The following is a 19,906-nucleotide window of genomic DNA, read 5'->3' as shown; positions in this document are numbered from 1 at the left end:
GTCTTTTTTATGTTTCTTGCACAAACCTCACTGAGAGAAGTGAAAATACCACACGAAATCTCTTTACCCATGCACCCTTTCGTTTCCTTAAAGTTGTAGAAGAATTATTTTGGTAGCTTTTTTTCTATGAAAGATGCAGTTACTTAAATTTTCTTCTCTCCAGGGTACACATGTACCCACTGTAGGTATCACTTCTGTTAGCAGGTTGATACAAATAGTGCAGGAAAACCTCAGACTCAAAGTGCACGTCTGTAGTCAGATGCTGCACACATTGCCCACTGCTGCTATTTTGAGCTACTGTTCAGGTAAAGGCTGCAATTGCTGCCTGTGTCACTTCTAGAAATAGCAGCCTGCAAACCACAAAAGGATGTGTGCAATGATCAAAATATGGATGTGGGCCTGCCAGTGACATCGTGCTGTGATTGGGGGTCATTTACTTGCAGCCTGTTCATGAGTACAAGTTTGTTATTTTAGATGCAGCAGTTCATTCCAAATGAACATATAGGAGCTGATATTGCTCCTGCAGGTTCCACCTTCCTCCCCTTCAAGGTGTCCCTTGTGGTCCCACTGCAGCTGGATGACTTAACTCCATAAGTGAAGTTCAGAGGTGGGATCCAGCTGGGCAGGGTTGCTGCACCAGCCCAAATGCGGCTGCTATACTGAGCCTGTCTAGTTGGTTTTTCTGCTGGGATATGGGAATTCTGTGGGTAGGGCTGCTTCTGCATTTTGAGCTGTTTGATTGAATTGATGAATGTCTTTCATCAATTTTCCTTGCTGATTGGAGGATGTGCCATAAATCCCAAAAATCTTTCAGGTGTTAGTAATCACCAGCTTTCACCATGATCAGCTTCTTCCTTTCAGTTCTGTCTTTCTCTGGTAGGTGGATTTTCCTTTATTAAAACCTGATACAAGATCACATCTTGACAGTCTTCTGTGCTTTAGTCCAGCATATGGAGATTCCAGAGAGGCCCAGACTTACTTTTGATGCAACCAATACACTGACAGATAATTATCTGCATTACCTTTTGCACTCCCGAAGCGGTTAAGTTACTAGACAACAAATGTGCTGGAAGTATTGCTATGAGCTGATGATTTACTCTATAGATTGCCCTGCCATAATTTGAGTCTCTTTATTTTCATTAATGGTTTATTTCCATAGTTACAATAGGCTCATAATTTAATGAGTACTTTTGCTGAAAAGTGCCTTTGATCACCAGAAAACATGCTTGGAGACAGTAACTGTTCTGTTGTTCAGGGTATTTTTAGTTGTCTTCTCAATTTTTAAGAGCAGAATATGAAAAAATAAATTATGTTTTCCACCTTTAATGTGGTGTACACAAGAGGAAGTTAAGGCAATGAATGATCTCAGGCTCCAGGCATTGGAACAAGAAAAAAGAGAGCTGGGCTGGGCTGTAGGCTTCCAGCAGGAGCATGGGCTTCTCACTTGAGATGATAGGTCTTTCCTTCTTCGCTCATTTCTCTGTCCTGTGTTTGGTTAGAGCCCTGATCCAGCCAAGACCTTGCTGTAAATATTTAGCTTATGCAGTCTGCTGTTGTTAAATAAAGTTAAGCATGTAGGTGTTTTTAATGACTGTGGGGATTGCACATAATTGGAATCCATATTCTCATTGCCTTTTCCAGTCTCCTTCCTACTAAGAAATTTTCCCAAATTATGTGTGTCTGCCAGCAATTAGAAGTGCAGCCTCTGAACATCTGTGGGCATATGGGAGTGAGTTCTGGAAACAGATGTATTAATATATGGCTTTTCATTCGCTATAATATTTTCAAGTAAATTAAATGCAGGAAATAACACATAATATTAATCTAATTGATGTGACTTTAAAATGCCACTCAAACTGTTGCAAAATGAACTCTTCCCCTGCCCTTTGTCCTACACTCCCATTTTATTGCATTCAGGGAAGTAAGAATGAGTATGCTTATAGGTATAGAAATGCCAGTCGCATACAAGAGTAATTGGTAGTTTATCCTCAAATTGTTTCCTTCTACCACCCATCATTATGGTTGTGCAACCAACTTCGTGTAATTCCCGTTCAACGCACTAAAAATCCATCACTAATTTTTCTTAAATGCTTTTAAAGAGAGAAAATTGGTCATACCAGCTTGGGGAGGTGAAGAAATTCTTGAAACCGTTCCAAACTTTTGAGAGCTGAAAATGAAGATCTAGTCTCATTCCTGGGAGTTGGTTGTTTATGGAAATGAGTACTGAGATGAAAGTGATATACCAAAATTATTGTAGGTACTTGTGTCTCCTGAGCCCTACGTGCCTTCAGTAGAGACTGAAAGCAGTGGAAGAGCATAAAGAGCATACAAGAAATATACACAGAGGTTGGTTTTTTTTGTCCTTTTCATGTCAATATTAGTAGAGACCATAGTGCGATCATGCAAGACCGCATTTGGAAAATCCCGCTTGCCTCACCATTTTTATACATTTTGACCTCGGATTCTCACACTGAAATGCAGCATCATAAAAAAATAGTAACATTTAGGCTGTTGTTCAGGTGGGATTGTTACCTGATTATTTAGTTTTATTCCCAATAAAAATTTACTTATTTCAAACCTCTGACAAAGCAGGGTTGCTCTGGGTGGTCAGCACGGGGACTGGACTAGCCATCTCCAGAAGAGAGAAAGGTGACCTGTCTCAAAGGCCAGAGTTGAGTTTTTGTGCAGGAACAATGCTGTGGCTAGAGAAAATCCATGCCCCACGTTTCTCCCTTCTCAGGGAGGGCCCCATCCAGCCCTCCTGGAGTCATTTCACGGTGCCATCTGCTGGAGTGTTATTTGCAGTGCAGCACCAGCCCACTGCAAGTTAATTTCAAGAGCAAATCAGTGTGTTTTTCAGCAATGCTTCACTAAAGCTGCTTAATTCCTGCAGAAGAGCTCTGGGCAGTAGTGAGAGAGAGAAACAGCTCTTTATGGGCCCTAATCCTAGCAGGTACATGCTTCTTTCATATTTCTCAAAATACTTCTACAGCTTCTCCCTCCAACCATGGATGTGTTCCGGCTCATCTCTTCCCTAGCAGAGTTTCCCAGGATTGTTTATCTTCTGTTGCTTGCACCTTTTTACTTCTTTTCGAACTTAAGATGAAACAACCATCTGTACTTGTATGTCATTCTCCTTCATCACTCATTCCATCCAAAAGTACTTGTTTTCTTCAGCCCTCATCCTCTGCTCTCTGTGGGTTCTCTACATCTTATTTTCTTTCTTGTTTCATCTTATAGAAACAAACATACGAACAAACAAAATCTTAACAAACAAAACCAACCAACCCAACTTACTCTTCAGGGAGACACTGGATGATTTTTCTTTTTGTTATGCTTTTTTTTCTTTAACATAATCTTTAACATAGAAGGAAGGAGGGATCACTATGTCTTTCTGAGCAATGCATTTGGGTTGTTAGACTGAAATCAGTTCAGGACAGCATGATGTGAGAGGGAGAGGCCCATGGGAAATATGGCCACAATTTGCATGTGGCCATGAGCCATTACAGTTACTTATTTTTCCCTCCTGACATCTGTGTGTCATTTCAGTTGAGCCTTACTTACCCTTTTGGCACGGTGTTTAGAAGAATGGATTTTGCTTGTTTGTTCTTGTGCACATTGTAGCTTTATCCACATCTGCTTACAAGTCCAGTTGCTGATCATTAAGTGTCTAAATATGAAGGTACTCTAACTCAGAACAAAATTCTGTTTCTGCTTTGAAGCAAGCTGTTGTCTTAGCTCAAGAGATTGAGTTTGGTAGCAAGAGACGAAAAAAAAAGCCAGGAGCCAGATGCTGTCCTGCACTGTGTGCATCTTTCCAGCCTCCCTTTGCTGCTGAAGCTGAGGTGCTTGTGCTTGTCCAGCAGCAGGTTCATGGGACTCTGATATCAGGTGAAATGGAGTGAGAAACATGGCATTGCTGTGATGTGAATCTGCCTCCTGATAGCAAATTTGGGACAGCCCTGGGGACAGCTGTGAGCCAAGGGAAGCACGTGTGGTGCTTTGTAACACTCACATATACACCCAGCTAAGTTTATCTAGCAGTATTCTACTACAGCTGCCTGTGCTTTTAGATTTAGTGGGGTTACTTTGTATGGGTATAGTATCTTTATATCTCCATATTTATACTCTAGTAAGATTTTTTTTTCACTTATTCCAAGAAGGAATTACAGTGATGACCATGGAGCCATGAACAGAGTTTTTATACCAGATCAGTAACTTCCTTCTGCCATCTTCCTTCCTTACTTCATGCAGATAGAGCAACACAAGTAAAAGGCAAAATATAACATGAGGCTTCAAGAATCAAGAATCAAGAATATAATTTTTTGGCAAAGTGACTTGCCAGTTCTAAAGAACTATCAACACCTTTGTTTGCTAGGAAAGCCTTTGTCTCTTCAGAGCATGAAAAAACAATATTCAGTTCATTTTGTGCTAAGTATTGGAAAGCTTCCCGGGCCTTCTAATTCTGATCTGGACAAGCTTTGCTCTTCAGGTTTATGAATTTCTTGCCCGATGCATTTATATTGTATTGAAGAAACTGTGCAAGGACCTGTTTGTGCTTGAATCAAGCAGTCCAGACTCCAAATAGGACTGCATAAGTAAGGGATGCTGTTTCCTTCCTTTGTTTTTAATTTTTTTTTTTTTAACTGCACATTTTTTTTCAATATTCTCTTGTATCTCTTTTCCCTTCATATTGTCGTTCTTTCGGTGATCTTATGTTCCATTTCTTTGGGTTTACAGCCTTTTTCAAATGTAACATACCTTGCTATACTTTCTCAAACCTAATAGCTATTATGCTGTGATGTATATTAGGTTCTGTACCTAATATTCCTTGATGTGTTCAGTTCCTTCCTTGTACTCCTGATGGACAGGAAAAGGTCCATCCTGAGAAGATGGAACAAGCTGAACTGTTTGCTTTAGTGGCTATTGTACATGTATGTGTATAGAATTGTTGAAGACAAAGGGAAAATAAAGGAAGTCTATAAGTGTGTGCACTTCTTTATTCATTCCCAGCAGTTAAATGGCTGCAGCTTGTGTTAGCTGAAAGAAGAAGGCAGGATATGTGCACTGGGAAAAAGTAGAGGATGCAAGATGGATAAGAAGTAGTAAGATGCCACACACATTATAAAAACCATGGCAAAATATCAGTCTATTGAAACTGGACATTAGAAAGGGAAAAAAATTGGCAACTGCTGTCTCTATGGTTTGGTATTTGCTGTGGCAAAGGCAGAATGTTTTACCATGCTCTTTTTGCTGCTAGTAATTCCACACATGCCAGTCACTTTATTTTGACCACACAACAGGTTGGACTCCATGTTTTTGCTTATTTTATTTATGTCAACTGTAGCATTCAAGTTTTAAAAAATAAAATTTTTAATTAATGTCTCCTTAATGGTGATAAAATTTAGTGCATAAATTAATATGATTCAAATTAGAACATATGGTTCACGGACTTACCTCTTTTTTTCCCAGTGTATGAATTGCTTTCCACTACCCAGTTTGTAAAATCAATAAACCTGTCATTGCAAGTCATTTATGTTCAGTGTCCATAACATAGCCTGTGTCTGAACACAGAACAGAAAATTGAAAAATAAATCTTAGGAAATTAGTAAGAAGGAAGTAAAATTAACTGAAACATTGACTCTCTAGCATGATGCTTCACTAGACACTTCCAGTTTCCTATAAATCATAGCTAGAGCTTAGCTGACACAAAGTAGATGATCATATCCATGGTATTGTTTACATAATTCTATTTTAATAGTCTGAAAATTTGAATTATTTTTTTATTTTTTTAAAAAATTAATGTTTTATGAATGGGCCTGAACTGGAATTTAGCAGCATCTTTCTAAAAGTGCTCATTTAATTTATACTCCTAATTTGTTGTAATAGGAAAAGCAATTTCTATATTTAAACAAGCAAATCAGTTGGTGTCTTGGCTGTGCTGGCAGCACTTATTGTTACACGAAAATGGCCATTGGCTCAGTTCCCACTTTCTGCTACAGTTGCAGACATTTTACATTTTTGGCATTGCGGTGAATAGAGCCAGTGTCTTCAGAGGGCAGCTGCCATTTGGAAAGCTCTTGCAGATTTAGAAAGAGTTGAGATTTTTCCTTTAGTTTATGCCTTTCTTTAAACTGATACCCACTTCTGGGTACATAAGCTCCATGGTAGCAGAATGGTGTCTGCAGCTCAACCTTTCTTGCTTAGACATAAAATATTAATCATGCTATCTTGATGACAGTATTCCGAAGGAATAGTGGGGAAGGAGGTCCTGAGTAATTCAAACTTGAAAATTATATCATCATATGTTGTTTGAAAGTTTTATGTTTGTCTCAAATTGTGCATTGATGTAACGTGGAAAATTTGATTTGTTAATTCTTTTTAGATGGAATTGATTAAAAACATAAGCACTGCTGAGCAGCCCTATTTATTCACTAGACATGTTCATTTCCTCAACTTTTCAAGGTAAGGCATTTTTTTGGTCAAAAATATTTTTCTCTGAATTTTATTAATTGTTATACATAAAACACTTTCCCTCTTTTACTCATAAACAATACCATGCACTTTTTTCCCCCTTCCTTCTGGCACTAGAATTCACATGCTGAAGTTGTTTTTTCCCCCCACACTCACTTTTCTGTAGCATAATTATGTGCAGTATGTTTGTAAAAAGCCAAGATGCTATTATATGCCTTTGCCTCTTGAGATGATTGTGATTTACAATGTTTCCAGTCAACATGCAGGAGATGGTAACTTAGGTCTTTAAATTGTGCGCTTGTGTTTCAAAAGTGGCAGAATACTTCTGTTAACGTTTCATCTGAGTATAGCCAGACACTAAAAGGAGATTGAAAACTTCACTGAGTTCATTAATTTTGTGCCTGGAATAACTCTTTACCAATATAAGCAATTTAATTTTGTTCTGACAAAATAGTCCCCATTCCACAGGCTATAGAAGTATTTTTAAACCATGCAAACAGATTATGCTTTGTATCATGGGAGTGCAGTTTCTTCTGGCAGATATTTAAAAGTATGCAGCAAGGCTCTAGAGACTTTTATAGCACAGAATGTGAAGAAAATTGAATTTGGATGAAACTTCTAAGGAATTTTTGGAAGGACTTGAATGAGTGATGCCAGTTAACATTTAGCCAGGATACAGAGGTTAAAGCTGACTGTAGATGGTTATTGCCCAGGCTGTGAATTTAATCTGGAAATGATATTCAGGAACCATGCTATCTGTGCCATCAGATTGGATTCTTGCATTTAGATTTTAAAAAATTCTGTAGGATTATGAGTGTACTGCAGACGTTTGCAAGAGCTTGTCTAAATACACAGCATTTTGTTTGTAGGGTAATGTGAGTGCATGGCTTCAGGCTTCTATAGACATGATAGTAAGAAATTATAAAATTGGGGGAGGGGTGTGTTTAGTTTTGTTTTCTTAGAAAATAAAATATTTTGAGCAATTGGAAATTCACTTGATATAAAATTAAACTATGGGCACGATATGTTTACATGGAAACAAGAAGAGTGTAACAAAATTTTGATCTTCTGTGTTCTATTTTCTGATTCCTTGAGAGTTCCATTTCTAATGTATTATCTTTAAAAAATAAAAATCATTAGGACTTCACACTTTTGGTAAATTATCTCTTTCTTCTTCCAAACTGCAAGATCAAGAGTAGCCACACATCAGGGTCAAAGGAATGTTTCCTGAATAGACTGATTTTTCAGAGATGGTACTCAGGTTAGGTATGAGAGAAAAAGATCAACAATCTTAACCTCTTACTCCTGCCTATGGATCCCATTTTCTGTACCTATGAAATAATGTACAGAAATGAAATTTCTGTACCTATGAAGTGGTACATCCTTGCCACAAAGGTACCATGTTTCTTCTGCAGTGTATACATGATGTATCTACATTGTATTTAATTTTTCTTACAATACAAATCTGAAAAAAATACTGAACAGTTATGTAAGATGTACAAAATTATTTGTAGTTTCTCTTTTGTTTTTCCTTGCAAACCTGAAAACATATCTTTTGTTTTATTGAGAGTATCATTGGTTTAACTAGTAGGTGTAAAGTAGTGAAAAGGCTGATGAGTCTTCTAAATCAGACAGCATTGAATTGCAGCAACATTGCTTGCTGGTGTTCAGCATTTCTTTGTTTTCTGATAAAATAAGCATTTCTGAAAGTTTTAGTCCCTGGTTTCAAAATTTATTAGCAGTGTTACACTTAATAGAGAAGTAGCATGTTTTATATTTTCTCAGTTATTTAATTCTAAGGTGATTTTTTTTTTAACTGATTTCATTAGGAAATGGATTGTCAAGTATTCCATTTATAAATATTTTGGGATGTGATTTAAATACACATCATAAATGTTAAAATATTAAGAAAGTGTTCTAGTTTTGCTTGATTTATTTAAACTATTAATTTATAGAATCCTTCCTATCTGTAGTGGTTAGCTGGACTCAGATTGTCTATGGAATACTGTTCTTCCAGTTTGTCCCAGCTTTTCTGCCAGCTCAACATAAAAGTTATGCAAAACTCCTCAGACTAAAAGAATGGGGCTCAGAATATTGATGTGGTGCTTTCTGGCTGACAGCTGAAGACCTCCAGACAATAGCTTGGCATGAGCATCCAGCACAGTGGGGAGCAGGACAGATGCACAGGAATGGGTAGGAGACAACAGTTGACTCCTGACTGCAGGTTTAGGTCAGCTCTAGGTTCATGAAAGGCTCAAAGATCAGCTTGAAGATTAAAGAATCCTATTTTGGTGAAACTTCCTGCTCCCTTCCAGGAAAAGGCGTGAGGCTTTCTACATGCCATTGCAGCAGAGCTGTTACTGGAATCTGTGAATTTTTGCAGGAGCAGCCATTTTGGTCATCAGTCCAGTGACTCACTTCTCTTGTCTGGCATTTTATACCTTTGAAACCAAGCTTTTGTTCACATGAAGGGATAAGAAACAATTTGTTCTCCTTCCTTCTGCATATTTTGAGCTGGCAGACAGGTAGGAGTTAGTAGCAAAGTTAGCTACTTTGCTACTCTTCTGGTAGGTCACATTTGGAACAAAAGAAGTCTCTTCTGCTTGCCTTGCATCTCTCTGCTGTAGTGTGGGGATTGTGTTAGCTCTTTAGGGCGTGTCACCAAGGTACTAGAGAAGCAGAGAAAATGTAACCAGAGTTATGAAAAATGTGAAATAGAGATGTAGAATCATTTAGGGTGAAAAAGATCCTTAAGATCATCAAGTCAGATTGTCAACACAGCACTGTCAAATCTGCCACTAAACCATGTCCCTGAGTGCCACATCTACATGCCTTTTTAAACGCCTCCAGGGATGTGGACTCAATCACTCCCCAGCAAGCCTGTCCCAAGACAGCCTTTTCCATGAAAAACATTTTTCTGAACGTCCAGTCTAAACCTGCCCGGTACAACTGGAGGCTGTTTCCTCTTGCCTGGTCACTTCTTACTTGGCAGAAGAGACCAGCTCCCACCTGGCTATGAACCTCCTTTCTTACTTGTAGAGAGCAGTAAGGTTTTCCATGAACCTCATTTTCTCCAGGTCAAACAGCCCCAGCTCCTTCAGCCACTTCTCATATGACTTATTGTCTAGACCCTTCACCAGCTTTGTTGCCTTTCTCTGGACACACTCCAGCATTTCAGTGTCCTTCTTGTAGTGAGAGGCCCAAAACTGAACTGAGGTGTGACCTCACCTGTGCTGGATAGAGGGGAAGATCACAGCCCTTGTCTGGCTGGCCACACTATTGCTGATCCAGGCCAGGATGCCGCTGGCCTTGGCCACCTGGGCACAGCTGGCTCATGTTTGGTGGTTGCTGGCCAGCACCCCCAGGTCCTTTTCTACCAAGCAGCTTTCCAGCTACTCTGCCCCCAGCCTATAGTGCTGCTTGGGGTTGTTGTGACACAAGTGCAGGACCCAGCACCAGATCTTGTTGAGCCTTTTTCAATTGTCCATCAATCCAGCCTGCCCAGACCCCTCTACAGAGCCTTTCTACCCTCCAGCAGATCAACTCTCCTGCCCAGCTTGGTGTTGTCCGAGGGTGCACTTGGTCCCCTCATCCAGATCATTATTAAAGCTGTTAAACAGAACAGGCCCCATCCTGAGTCCTGGGTAACACCACATGTGACTGGCTGCCAGCAGGAGTTAACTCCATTCACCGCCATTCTGGGCTCAGCTGCCCAGCTTTTCACCCAGCAAACAGTGCAGCCATCCAAGCCATGAGCAGCCAGTTTGTCTGGGAGAATGCTGTAGGAGACTGTCACAGGCTTTGCTGAAGTCCAGACAGACAACATCCACAGCCTCGCCCTCATCCACTGAGCAGGTCATCTTGTTGTAGGAGTAGGTCAGGTTGGCTAAGCAGGACCTGCCTTACACAAACCCAAGGTGTGTGGGCCTGGTCCCATGGTTGTTGTGCACATGCCACATGGTGGAACTCAGGATCATCTGTTCTACAACCTTCCCTGGCCCTGATGTCAAGCAGGCTGACGGCCCTGTGCTTCCCTGGAGTCTCCTTACAGCCCTTCCTGTAGATGGGCCTCATGTTTGCTAACTTGCAATAACAGAGACCTCCCTGCTTATCCAATACTGTTGGTAAGGGATGGAAAGTTGCTCAGTGAGCACTTCTTCCATCTCCTTCTGTACCCTTGGGTGGATCCCATCTGGCCCAATAAACCTGTGTTTAACTGACTGGTGTAGCTGCTCACTGACCATTTCCCCTTGAATTAAGGGGACTTCTTTCTGCTCCCTGTCTCTGTCTTCCAGCTTGGGGCAGGGTGCCCCAAAAATGACTAGTCTTTTTATTAAAGCCTGAGGCAAAGAAGGCATTAAATACCTCAGCCTTTTTTTTCCTCATCCTTGTTGATGCTTCTCTGCTTCCCAAACAGTAGTAAAACAATAAGCTTGTTTGTTTTGGTTTTTTATAAACCTGACAGCATTTAAGACTTTCTGATTATTCAGAAAAGCATCACAGCATTTACTTATGATTGTTTCCAAGTGAAAACAAAAAAAGGCTGTATCTTCTTTCCAGAATAAATCTCCAGTGGAAGTGAGCTAAGCCTTCAGTGATGAGTTTGAGTACTTGCATGTTTCTGAACCATTAGTTTTACTGAACAAAGTTCTAAAACCTTGAAAATCTCATCCTGTCCTGAATGCTTACCAAGGCCATTTTCCCCTCATTCTTGAACTGTTTTTTAAGAGTGCCTGTTGGTTCAGCTGAGTAAATGAATCCCCCTTTACTCTTCTGCAACTTCATCTTTTGATTCAGTACTATCTTTTCTCAATCTGAAGTAGTGCAAAGGGGCAGACAAAAAGATAAATCTTAAAAGGAGACATGAAAGCAAATCTTATGTGAATTTTTACAGACATACAGACATAACTCTAATTAATTCCAGCTTCAAACAGAAGATAGAAAACTTTCTTGTTCTTCTTTCATGTTAGAGAATTTCTACATAGCCCTTGTCACAGAGAAGGCTTTTATTCAAAGTGTTTTGCAGCTTCTGTTCCCAATCTATCCAGTGAAGTTATGGCTAGCTTTAGGAGATGACTCCATGCTTCTGAAGCATGGCTACTCCATCCAGTCCTTTTCAAGACTGTGTCTTTTGTAGAAGGTGGTACTTTTTTTTTTTGTGGGTTTGGGGTTTTTCCTGTCTTTTTCTGATTTGAAGTTTATATACTAATGTTGCTGGGAAAAAACACCCAAAGTGTTAATCAAGAACAAATATTAAATAATGTGTCTAAGGCAGTAAAGGTTTTTATGTTGGTATATTCACTGAGATTCCAGGTGTTGCTGGTAGATCCAGGCGGTACAGCCTGCTACAGTGTTGGAGTGCAGAAGCTGTGAGGAAGTGGAATAACCTGCAGAGAGATAAAAGGCTATTTCAGAACAGCTGCAATTTTTTCACTGTGCTTTATCATACATGCCTGTTGTCATCTATTTAGTCTGAGAAAATAATGAATGAGGAAGAAGCTTCAAGTTTGGGGAGAAGCCCCATCTTGATTTCTCAGTAATCTGCTGAATTAACTGTAACAGTCACTGGGCAGTGACTCAAGACACTTGGTGCTCCAATTGTCACAGATTTCAGAGAAGTGGGAAGAACATTTGCAGAAATTCATAGACGAGTAGCAAGGCCATAGTTTTGGGTAAGCATGAGTCAGGGATGTGGAGAATTGCACAACTTCTGTTTTGGTCATGGGAAGGCAGCATGTCTTTCTCCAACATCAAACTGTTATCCTCTGGCCATGCACTTATGGACCCCGGTTCTGGCAGAGCAGGGAGCTTGGGCGTTCCTTCCTGTCTTGGGGTGAGTGAATGTTGCAGGTGAGTGTGTAAAAACCTAATGACATGCCTCTGTCAGTGACTGGTGAGTTTTGCTTGTTTGAAGGCTGGCTGATCAGGGCAGGATGAAGTCAGAGGAGGGAGAAGCATTAAAACAACCACCCAGAAAGTGAAACATGTCTCACTGGTGCCATGAATTCTTTACTTTCTGCAGTTATAGGCCGAATTTTAAAGGAATTAGCTCCTTTAAAATTTCCTATGATATGTTAAGAAGATGCAAAGATAAAGTACTGATTGGATTTAATTTATTTAATTTTACAGTTTAATTAGCCCTTATAATTCAGTTCAGTATATCTTATTTGTTCAGAGCCAGGATGAATTATCACCCATCACTACTGTGTCAGGAGTCCTCCTTTCTGTGCTGTCAGGCTGCTGCCCTCTTTTTCCTTTCAGCTGCAGTTTTTAAGATCTTAGGTGTGTATTTAGCATATGTGTGCATGTGCTTTAGGGGAAGGGACAACACTTCACCTTTGGAGTCAGTTTTTAAAGAAATAAGAGCCATGCAGGAGTTCTAGGTGTTCTGCCTGTCTTTCCATCCTCTCCTTCCTGAATTCCTAAATAATTTCTGAATATGTTAGCCACTTGGAAACCACATTGAGAAGGTCACTAGAGGACTCTGAGGCAGCCACACTGCAGGTACATCTGCTGAAGGGAAAGCCATGCAAAACAGAGTTGGTGGACTTACCTCCTGGGCCACAGCCAGCAGTCACCTCCCTGTGCCCTGCTTGGATGCCAGCCCCAGCTCTGTTGTGTCCTTGCTCAATGTGAGAGGTGTGGGGAGACAGCTTTGGGGGAGGAGAGAAAGATCTGTTGGGTCTTCTGCTTGGGAAGAAGCTTGCATTTAGTCCCTAGAATCAACATAAGAAATATTTCCAGTTTTCTGTTTTTCATTAGCAGAGTTCACGTGTAAAGTTCTTGTTTTTCTTGAAACAAGCCTTTTTTGGTAGACAGTCTGTATCAGTATTGCTGAATTTTATTTTTTTTTATTACTTTTTTTGCTCAGATACAATGGCCAACACTAACTAATAAAAATTAATAAATTGAGCTGACAGTGTCACATGAAGCAGTGGTGGTCAGGTTGGCGATTTTCCTTCAACTGAATTCTGACCTGAATTCTGACCCACGGGTAGCAATAAATCACATGCTACATGAAGGCAGTGATGGACAGAGAAATTCAATCTGGATAAGCCCAAAACAAAACTTGATTTCTGAATGTTGCTGACCTTTTTTTTGGTCATTGGCTCTGTGTTTTTCTCAGGCAGAAGCAGCTCTAAAAATTACATTTAAACACAGCACTTTGGTGTTACACCATTCCCCTGTTCTCGCAAAATGTATCTATAGCTAACAAACAAAAAGGAGGTAAATCTTGATGAATTAACTTTGTCATGTGAATAAGCTTCGTGTTTGAAAGCTGAAACACAGTCTGTGCTGGCAGCTTGTGTTTGGAAGCCTTGCATGTTAGCTTGTTGATTTGGAAGGGTTGGATAATACATTTACAATTTTTTTTTTGGCAAATAAACATCTTGCTTTGCAATGACTTAACCTATGTATGTATATCTTTGGTCTGTTGATTTGGAAATAGAATTTCACTTTTTTTATAGACTGACATGCTGGAGGTCAGTTAAACCAGAGTGGTTCTGTGATGCTATTTTCATTGTATTAGAGTGATGTGATTTTTTGTCACAACACCCAGATTTTTTAGTAATTTGAGGGTTATTGTTTCTTCTTTTCTTTGGAACAAGTAATACCACACAGCGTGTTCATGTTTTATAGAACATGCCTATTATGTGTTAACCACATTAGCATTTGAAACCACTAGCATTTGAAATGAGTGTGTTGAGCAAATGTGTGGAGCTGGCACAACCAGATGCTGAATGTCCATGACCCTTTGAATGCAAGCTCAGGTATACTTTGTACAAAGAGCAGTAGTTGGTTCAGCCTGCACTGACTATACAGCTCAGCTGTGGGAGGGATTGGGCTCTTTGAATGCCTCCTTGAATCAACATCTTGAAACAATGATTGCAGCCTAAGATTATCTACTAAAGTAATTTTATGTTGTGGGATTTTTTTTCTCCTTTAAAAAAAAAATACACACTTAGGGAAATGCCATTAAAAATATGGTAGCAAAAAAAATTACCCTCTGGGTAAGCTGTTAAAAGTAGGGAAATGTCAGCTAAACTCATGCATGGCTTTAACACTGTGTCTTTATGTGTGTTCATTATAATCTGTACTTTTTGCTGACACATCATGAAACACTTTCTACCATCATGTGAGGTCTGCCTTGTACACATTTCATGAATGGCCACATGGTGCTGTAATCCCTGCTACATATTTTTTTTCCTTTCTTATACTACATTTTTTTAATTATGTGAGTGTGTAATGATGTTTTTTAACTGTGACTTGATGGAAGGCTAAGCACAAATCTAATGTGCAGTTTGACCTTTATGTGATCTAAGCAGGGTTTTTTGGGGGTTTATTTTTTTAAAAAAACATTGCTTTATAGTGAGCTTTTCCACAGATTTTAAGATCATTTAATTTAGAATTTATTCCCCTAGTTTTCCTGTGTTCTTTGCATAATGGACTTTTTATCTTTTGTTCAGCTCATAGCACGATACTCTCAGAATAGAGATTGTTGCTTGAAATCTAGTTACTGAAGGTGGGGTCAGGCATAACTTCTCAATTATCTTGTTCTTACTGTTGTTCAGCTTCCATGCTCACATTCACACTGCAGATTACCAGTTTGGGAGTAACTTGATTTAAGAAAGACGATGATTAGTCCAGGGGCTCCAAAAGAGAATAAGAAGATGATCAGAAAATTTACCTACAATCACAGGAAAAGAAAAACAAATAGAGAAGACAGGGAAAGAGGGTACTCTGTCATAAGACTTCTGAATTTATTTTTTTTAAAGGTTCTGCAGAGACAAAGAAGCTATGCAGTTCTTAATGAGTAATGATAACACAGGCGGTGGACTTGAATTGTATCAGGTTCTAGATCAGACATCTAGGAAAAAGTTAAAACAACAAGGACAGCAAAGCAACAGAAGAGATTGTACTTCAGGATTTTGAAGCTGGTAGTGGCAGTTGCATATCTGATCCTGCCTTCTGGGAAAAAGATGGACAGTGACAATTCTGAGTAATTTTGAAGCTTTTTTACCCTTAATAAATAAGTTTAAACCTAAAACTTCCATCTTTCAGGGAGGAAACTGAAGTCTTGATTCTAAATCACCAGTAAGAGAGAATCTGTTGCTCTTGATAAATTCTTTCAATAGTGAATTGTTCTCTCAGATAGTAAATTAGGAGTTATTTTTCCTCCTAATTTTTCTGAGAAGTCCAATTGACTCCTTTTCCTTGGATCTCAGAGTGCATTTGTCCACTATGTAAAGACTCATCAAATTTTTCACCAGTGTAATTTAATGTGTAATTTCTTACACAACTAACATGCAGTCAACTCTCAGCCTTCTCTGGTTTTTTTTCCTTCTCATTCTCTTTTCAAGCTGGAGGCTTGTAATTTTTTTCATCGTTTTTGTGATGCTGCACATAACTTTGTTTTTCTGAAAACTGATTCTGTGAATGGTCACATGAGTGCTGTCAGGTCTTTGCTCCTCTCTCCTCCTGCTTCTCAGAAAAAGGGAGACTAAGATTATTCTGGCCTGTAAGGTCTCCCACACTGCTGATAATATGTGGAAGTATGCATGTCCTTGCCAGAACTACTGCTTGCCTATGAATATGCTCTGCTTCAGTTCTAGATGCTTTGGGTTTCATTAGCCATACTACAGTGCCATACTACAGTGCAAAATTGTGTTTTCTTGTGTCTTTCTTGCCTGGTGGCTCAAGTGGCTCTTTGCCAGCAAACCACTTCCTTCATTATTCTCTTTTTGCAGCTTTGTTTTCTGAAAATATTATCACTTTGCACATAGCTTCTGAATCACAGATTATCACTTTTAAACTGTGCAGGTTCAAAGCATCAAGCAGAGTGATGTCCACAGTCCCTCTGTGATGGTAGATTTTCACATCTGTGACAGGACAGCCATGTTACAAGTTTCACTTAAGTTGATTTCTATACTCTATAGATTGCATACTTAATATATACTGCAGAGTTACAATGATTTATTTTTTTGTTATACAGTTTACTGTATTTCAGTTTCTATTTGGACACTTAAAACATTGAGTTGCTCTCTGCAACAGCCATTTCCACAGGACAGTTGGAGTCACCCATAATCCCCCTTGATAAATGTATTCATATGGGAAGTTGCATATGCAGTGCTGAGTATATAGCAGCATCCTTTGCGTAATAACATTCCTGAGAAGTTGAGCCCCAAGATTTTATGAGAATGTAACTTCCTCAGACAAATCTGTGATCTCATTCAGTTTTGAAAATAAATCTTTTCCACTTATATTTGTTGATTTAATACTTTCCAAAGAGCTGTATCAGCTACTCTACTATTTGCAGGAAATTTATTGTAATACTTTGTAATTAGTTTTTCTATTCTTCTATATAATGCAAAACATTTGCATCTCTGAATTACAATGAAACATTAATCAGAGGTCCAGAGAGATCCTGAGGCAGACCTTTGGAAGAAAGTCTTAAACACAGGGTGTCTGGAAATAGGTGATTTTAATTAATGCAGAGTTTAGCTGCTGTTAGTCTTTTATGGAGAGTTAGTGTTTACTCTCTTTCTTGTTTCTAGCTGTAACTTTGCATTACATAAATGAAAACATAATTAGTATTTCCTTTACTTGGGACCCATGCAGGATACTTTTCCATGTTGGTGCTGTTCATTGTGAATTTATATAATATTAAACTACTTTGATATCCTCAGAAGAATGAAAAGTACAGGGTAAAGAAAGGACCCTCACTGTTTAGTATGCATGAATGACTGACAAAATAGAGTCTAAAATATTCTGGTGGATTTACAGGATAGTGAAATAGAGAAATACAAGGCTTTACAGTGTTATATTTTAGCCATTCACTGGTCTGAGGCAGGTTACTAAACAATTCCTAGAGGGCTCTGTTGTAATTTTACAGTGACATGACCCAGACACATCACTTCAGAAACTGAAATTTCTACTATGGAAATCTCAGGTCCAGAAAGGGTGATTGATGAGGGGCGTGCACTATTTTACTGCTAACCTTGGACCACTGGGCATTTTATATCCCTGCACACACTTCCCATTGAAGGGCAGGCAGTTCAAGGTTGGAAAAGATTGTTAAGGTCCTCAAGTCCAACTGTTAACCTACACTGCCAAAGTCCACAGCTAAACCATGTCTCTAAGGGCTGCATCTACATGTTTTTTCAATGCTTCCAGGGGTGATAATTACATCACCTCTCTGCATTGCTTGTTTTTTGTCTGGGATAAACTAGAGAGCAATAACAAAAAAGCAGACTGGCATAACTTTGAGTTCAGCTGGGGAGAGGCAGCCTAATTAGTACTCTGCAAGAAAGGAGAAAAGCCTCATGAAGCCAGAGTTTTTCACTGAAGTCTGCTCTACATAGTCCTTGTACCAGTTCAGCTATGCCAGTATTATTATGACTGAAATAACTTTATGGCTGGCATAGGTGCATCAGTAGATATATGCCCTGTATTAACTCCCCCAACTCTAAAGAAAAGGTTGAAAACATGACCACAGCATGAGGGTGAAGTCTGCAATAGAGGCAGTACAGATAAGAGCAGGAAGATAAACAAATTCTTGATTGTGGGGGCTGGCAGTACCATGTACTCCCAGGCAGGCAGTACCTCAGCCCATTCCTCTTTGCTGCTCATCCTTGAGGAGGATCAGAAGTGCCTGCTGCCTTGTATGCAGGGGATTGCTTTGCCACAAGTTCATGCTGATACAAGATGGTACAAAAACTTGTATTCCAAAATACCTTTTTCAGAAGGTAAATGTTGAAGTAACTGCATCTTATTTAAGTCCTAAAAAGGTGAAGGTTCTGTGTTAGTGCTTTTACATGACCTCACCGTTAAGCTGTGCTGCTGGGCAGGTAAGGGAGCTCTAACATGATTGATGAGTAAAGGTGGCTGGGCAATTTTACTCTCAGATTGTGATTCTCAGTTATATGGCACTGTAAGAGGAAACTGTGCTTCCTTTATAAGAAGGACACAATATGCCTTCTCCTAATAATATTATGTGGCTGCTGGTTCTTGTTTGTTTCCATTTTATTGAATTTCTAGTAGCTGCCCTTTTTGTTTAAGGGAAAACTGTGTATGTTAAAAGAGTAAGAGGCAAAGTTGTTATGGAGAATAGATTGGGAGTCATCTTTTCTCTGAGGAGTTGTGCTTTGCCTGCAAGGATGAAGAGGGCATCTTCTGCTTGTGTGAAGAGCTTTGTATTGAATACAAAGGCAGCAGCCTCCTGAAGTGAAATGGAAAATAATAGGAACTAAGAGAGTCTCCATTTTAAAGTGAAGCAAATCACTTTTGTTGATTTTTTTCCCCTAATTTGCAAGGGGTTTGTAAATGGTTTTAAATTAAGACTTTGGTCGTGTAAATAATAAAATTGGAATTCATCAGAAATGTGAAGGGGCAAGCTCACCTACCTTGCATAGGGAATATATTATATACTGTATATTGTATATATATTATATATAAGACATAGGGAATATATTATTAATGAACCTAAACATAATTGATTGAAGCTTTCAAATAGTTTTTTTGATAAGGACACCAAAAATACACCTTTAACAACAGATCAGTTAAAATGAATGGGATTTACTAGTATATATAAAATAAACCAGGAGACATTAAGTATGGGAAGAGTGTTGTGGGGGTTGGTGTATCCATTTTACAATGTTCTGGTGGAGTGGTGGTATCCTGACCCACTCTTCACAATTGCACTGATTGCAACTTCATCATGTGGGATCCAGTCATGATCCCACTCAGAGAAGGTAAGTCTGCTACTTAGGCCTAGAAAATATCATCATGTCCCATTTAGAATCCTTCACAATAGGTGTTTGAGAGCAAATAAGGTGATGTGATGTATAATGAGAGCACATATCTATTTTTTTGCAAGAGCACTTTCATGTGGGTGTTGTTAATCTGAAAAGTTTCACTCTGGAAAGCATTTAATATGTTGTGATTGATAGATATCTAAAAATACGCTGAACATACTTGAACAAATGGAGCATTGATTTGCCCTTTTCTTCTCTAAATAGCTAAAGGTAATTGATTTTTTTTAACCATTAGGATTTTTTATGTATGTGAGTGCTGCTTAGCTTCCATAAAAGACTCTGAGTACAGTCCATAGAAACAAATGGTTGGAATTTGAAGTATTGTAAATTGTTTAAAAAAAAAATGCACATTTGAATAAGGACCAGAACAGACTTGATTTTTCTAATAATTCCTTGCTTGTTGCCTGGTGGAGCAACCCACAGCTGGGTGTATAGCAGCTGGTTACATTGTGCAAAAAATCAGAAATTTGAGCTGTCCTGTGTCTGGGGAGGTGGGAAGCATGCACAGTCTCCATTTCAGAAATGGAAGTTCCTCTGTAGCATTTGTGAAAGAGTGACCTTCTGTCTCAGCTGTCTTCTTGGGATGAATGAGCCCTCTTTTCTCAGGGCTTTTGGTC

At 39.1% G+C, this 19,906-nt stretch overlaps 1 protein-coding gene across 2 annotated transcripts in view; it reads left to right on the top strand.

The window, feature by feature from the left end:
• UST (uronyl 2-sulfotransferase) overlaps positions 1–19,906 on the top strand; it is a 153,205-nt gene that overhangs the window by 72,980 nt on the left and 60,319 nt on the right. For both annotated transcript variants that reach the window (XM_005518502.3, XM_088053561.1), the window contains one exon: positions 6,386–6,465. In XM_005518502.3, coding sequence (XP_005518559.2) covers positions 6,386–6,465 — 80 coding nt within the window. The remainder of the gene's footprint in view (positions 1–6,385; positions 6,466–19,906) is intronic.

This window comes from Pseudopodoces humilis, chromosome 3 (genome assembly GCF_049639895.1).
Source record: "Pseudopodoces humilis isolate 2021_Gansu_Grassland_sample_001 chromosome 3, ASM4963989v1, whole genome shotgun sequence".
NCBI lineage: Eukaryota > Metazoa > Chordata > Aves > Passeriformes > Paridae > Pseudopodoces > Pseudopodoces humilis.
The sequence above is the reverse complement of the archived record's forward strand: the minus strand, read 5'-3'. Positions and strand labels throughout refer to the sequence as shown.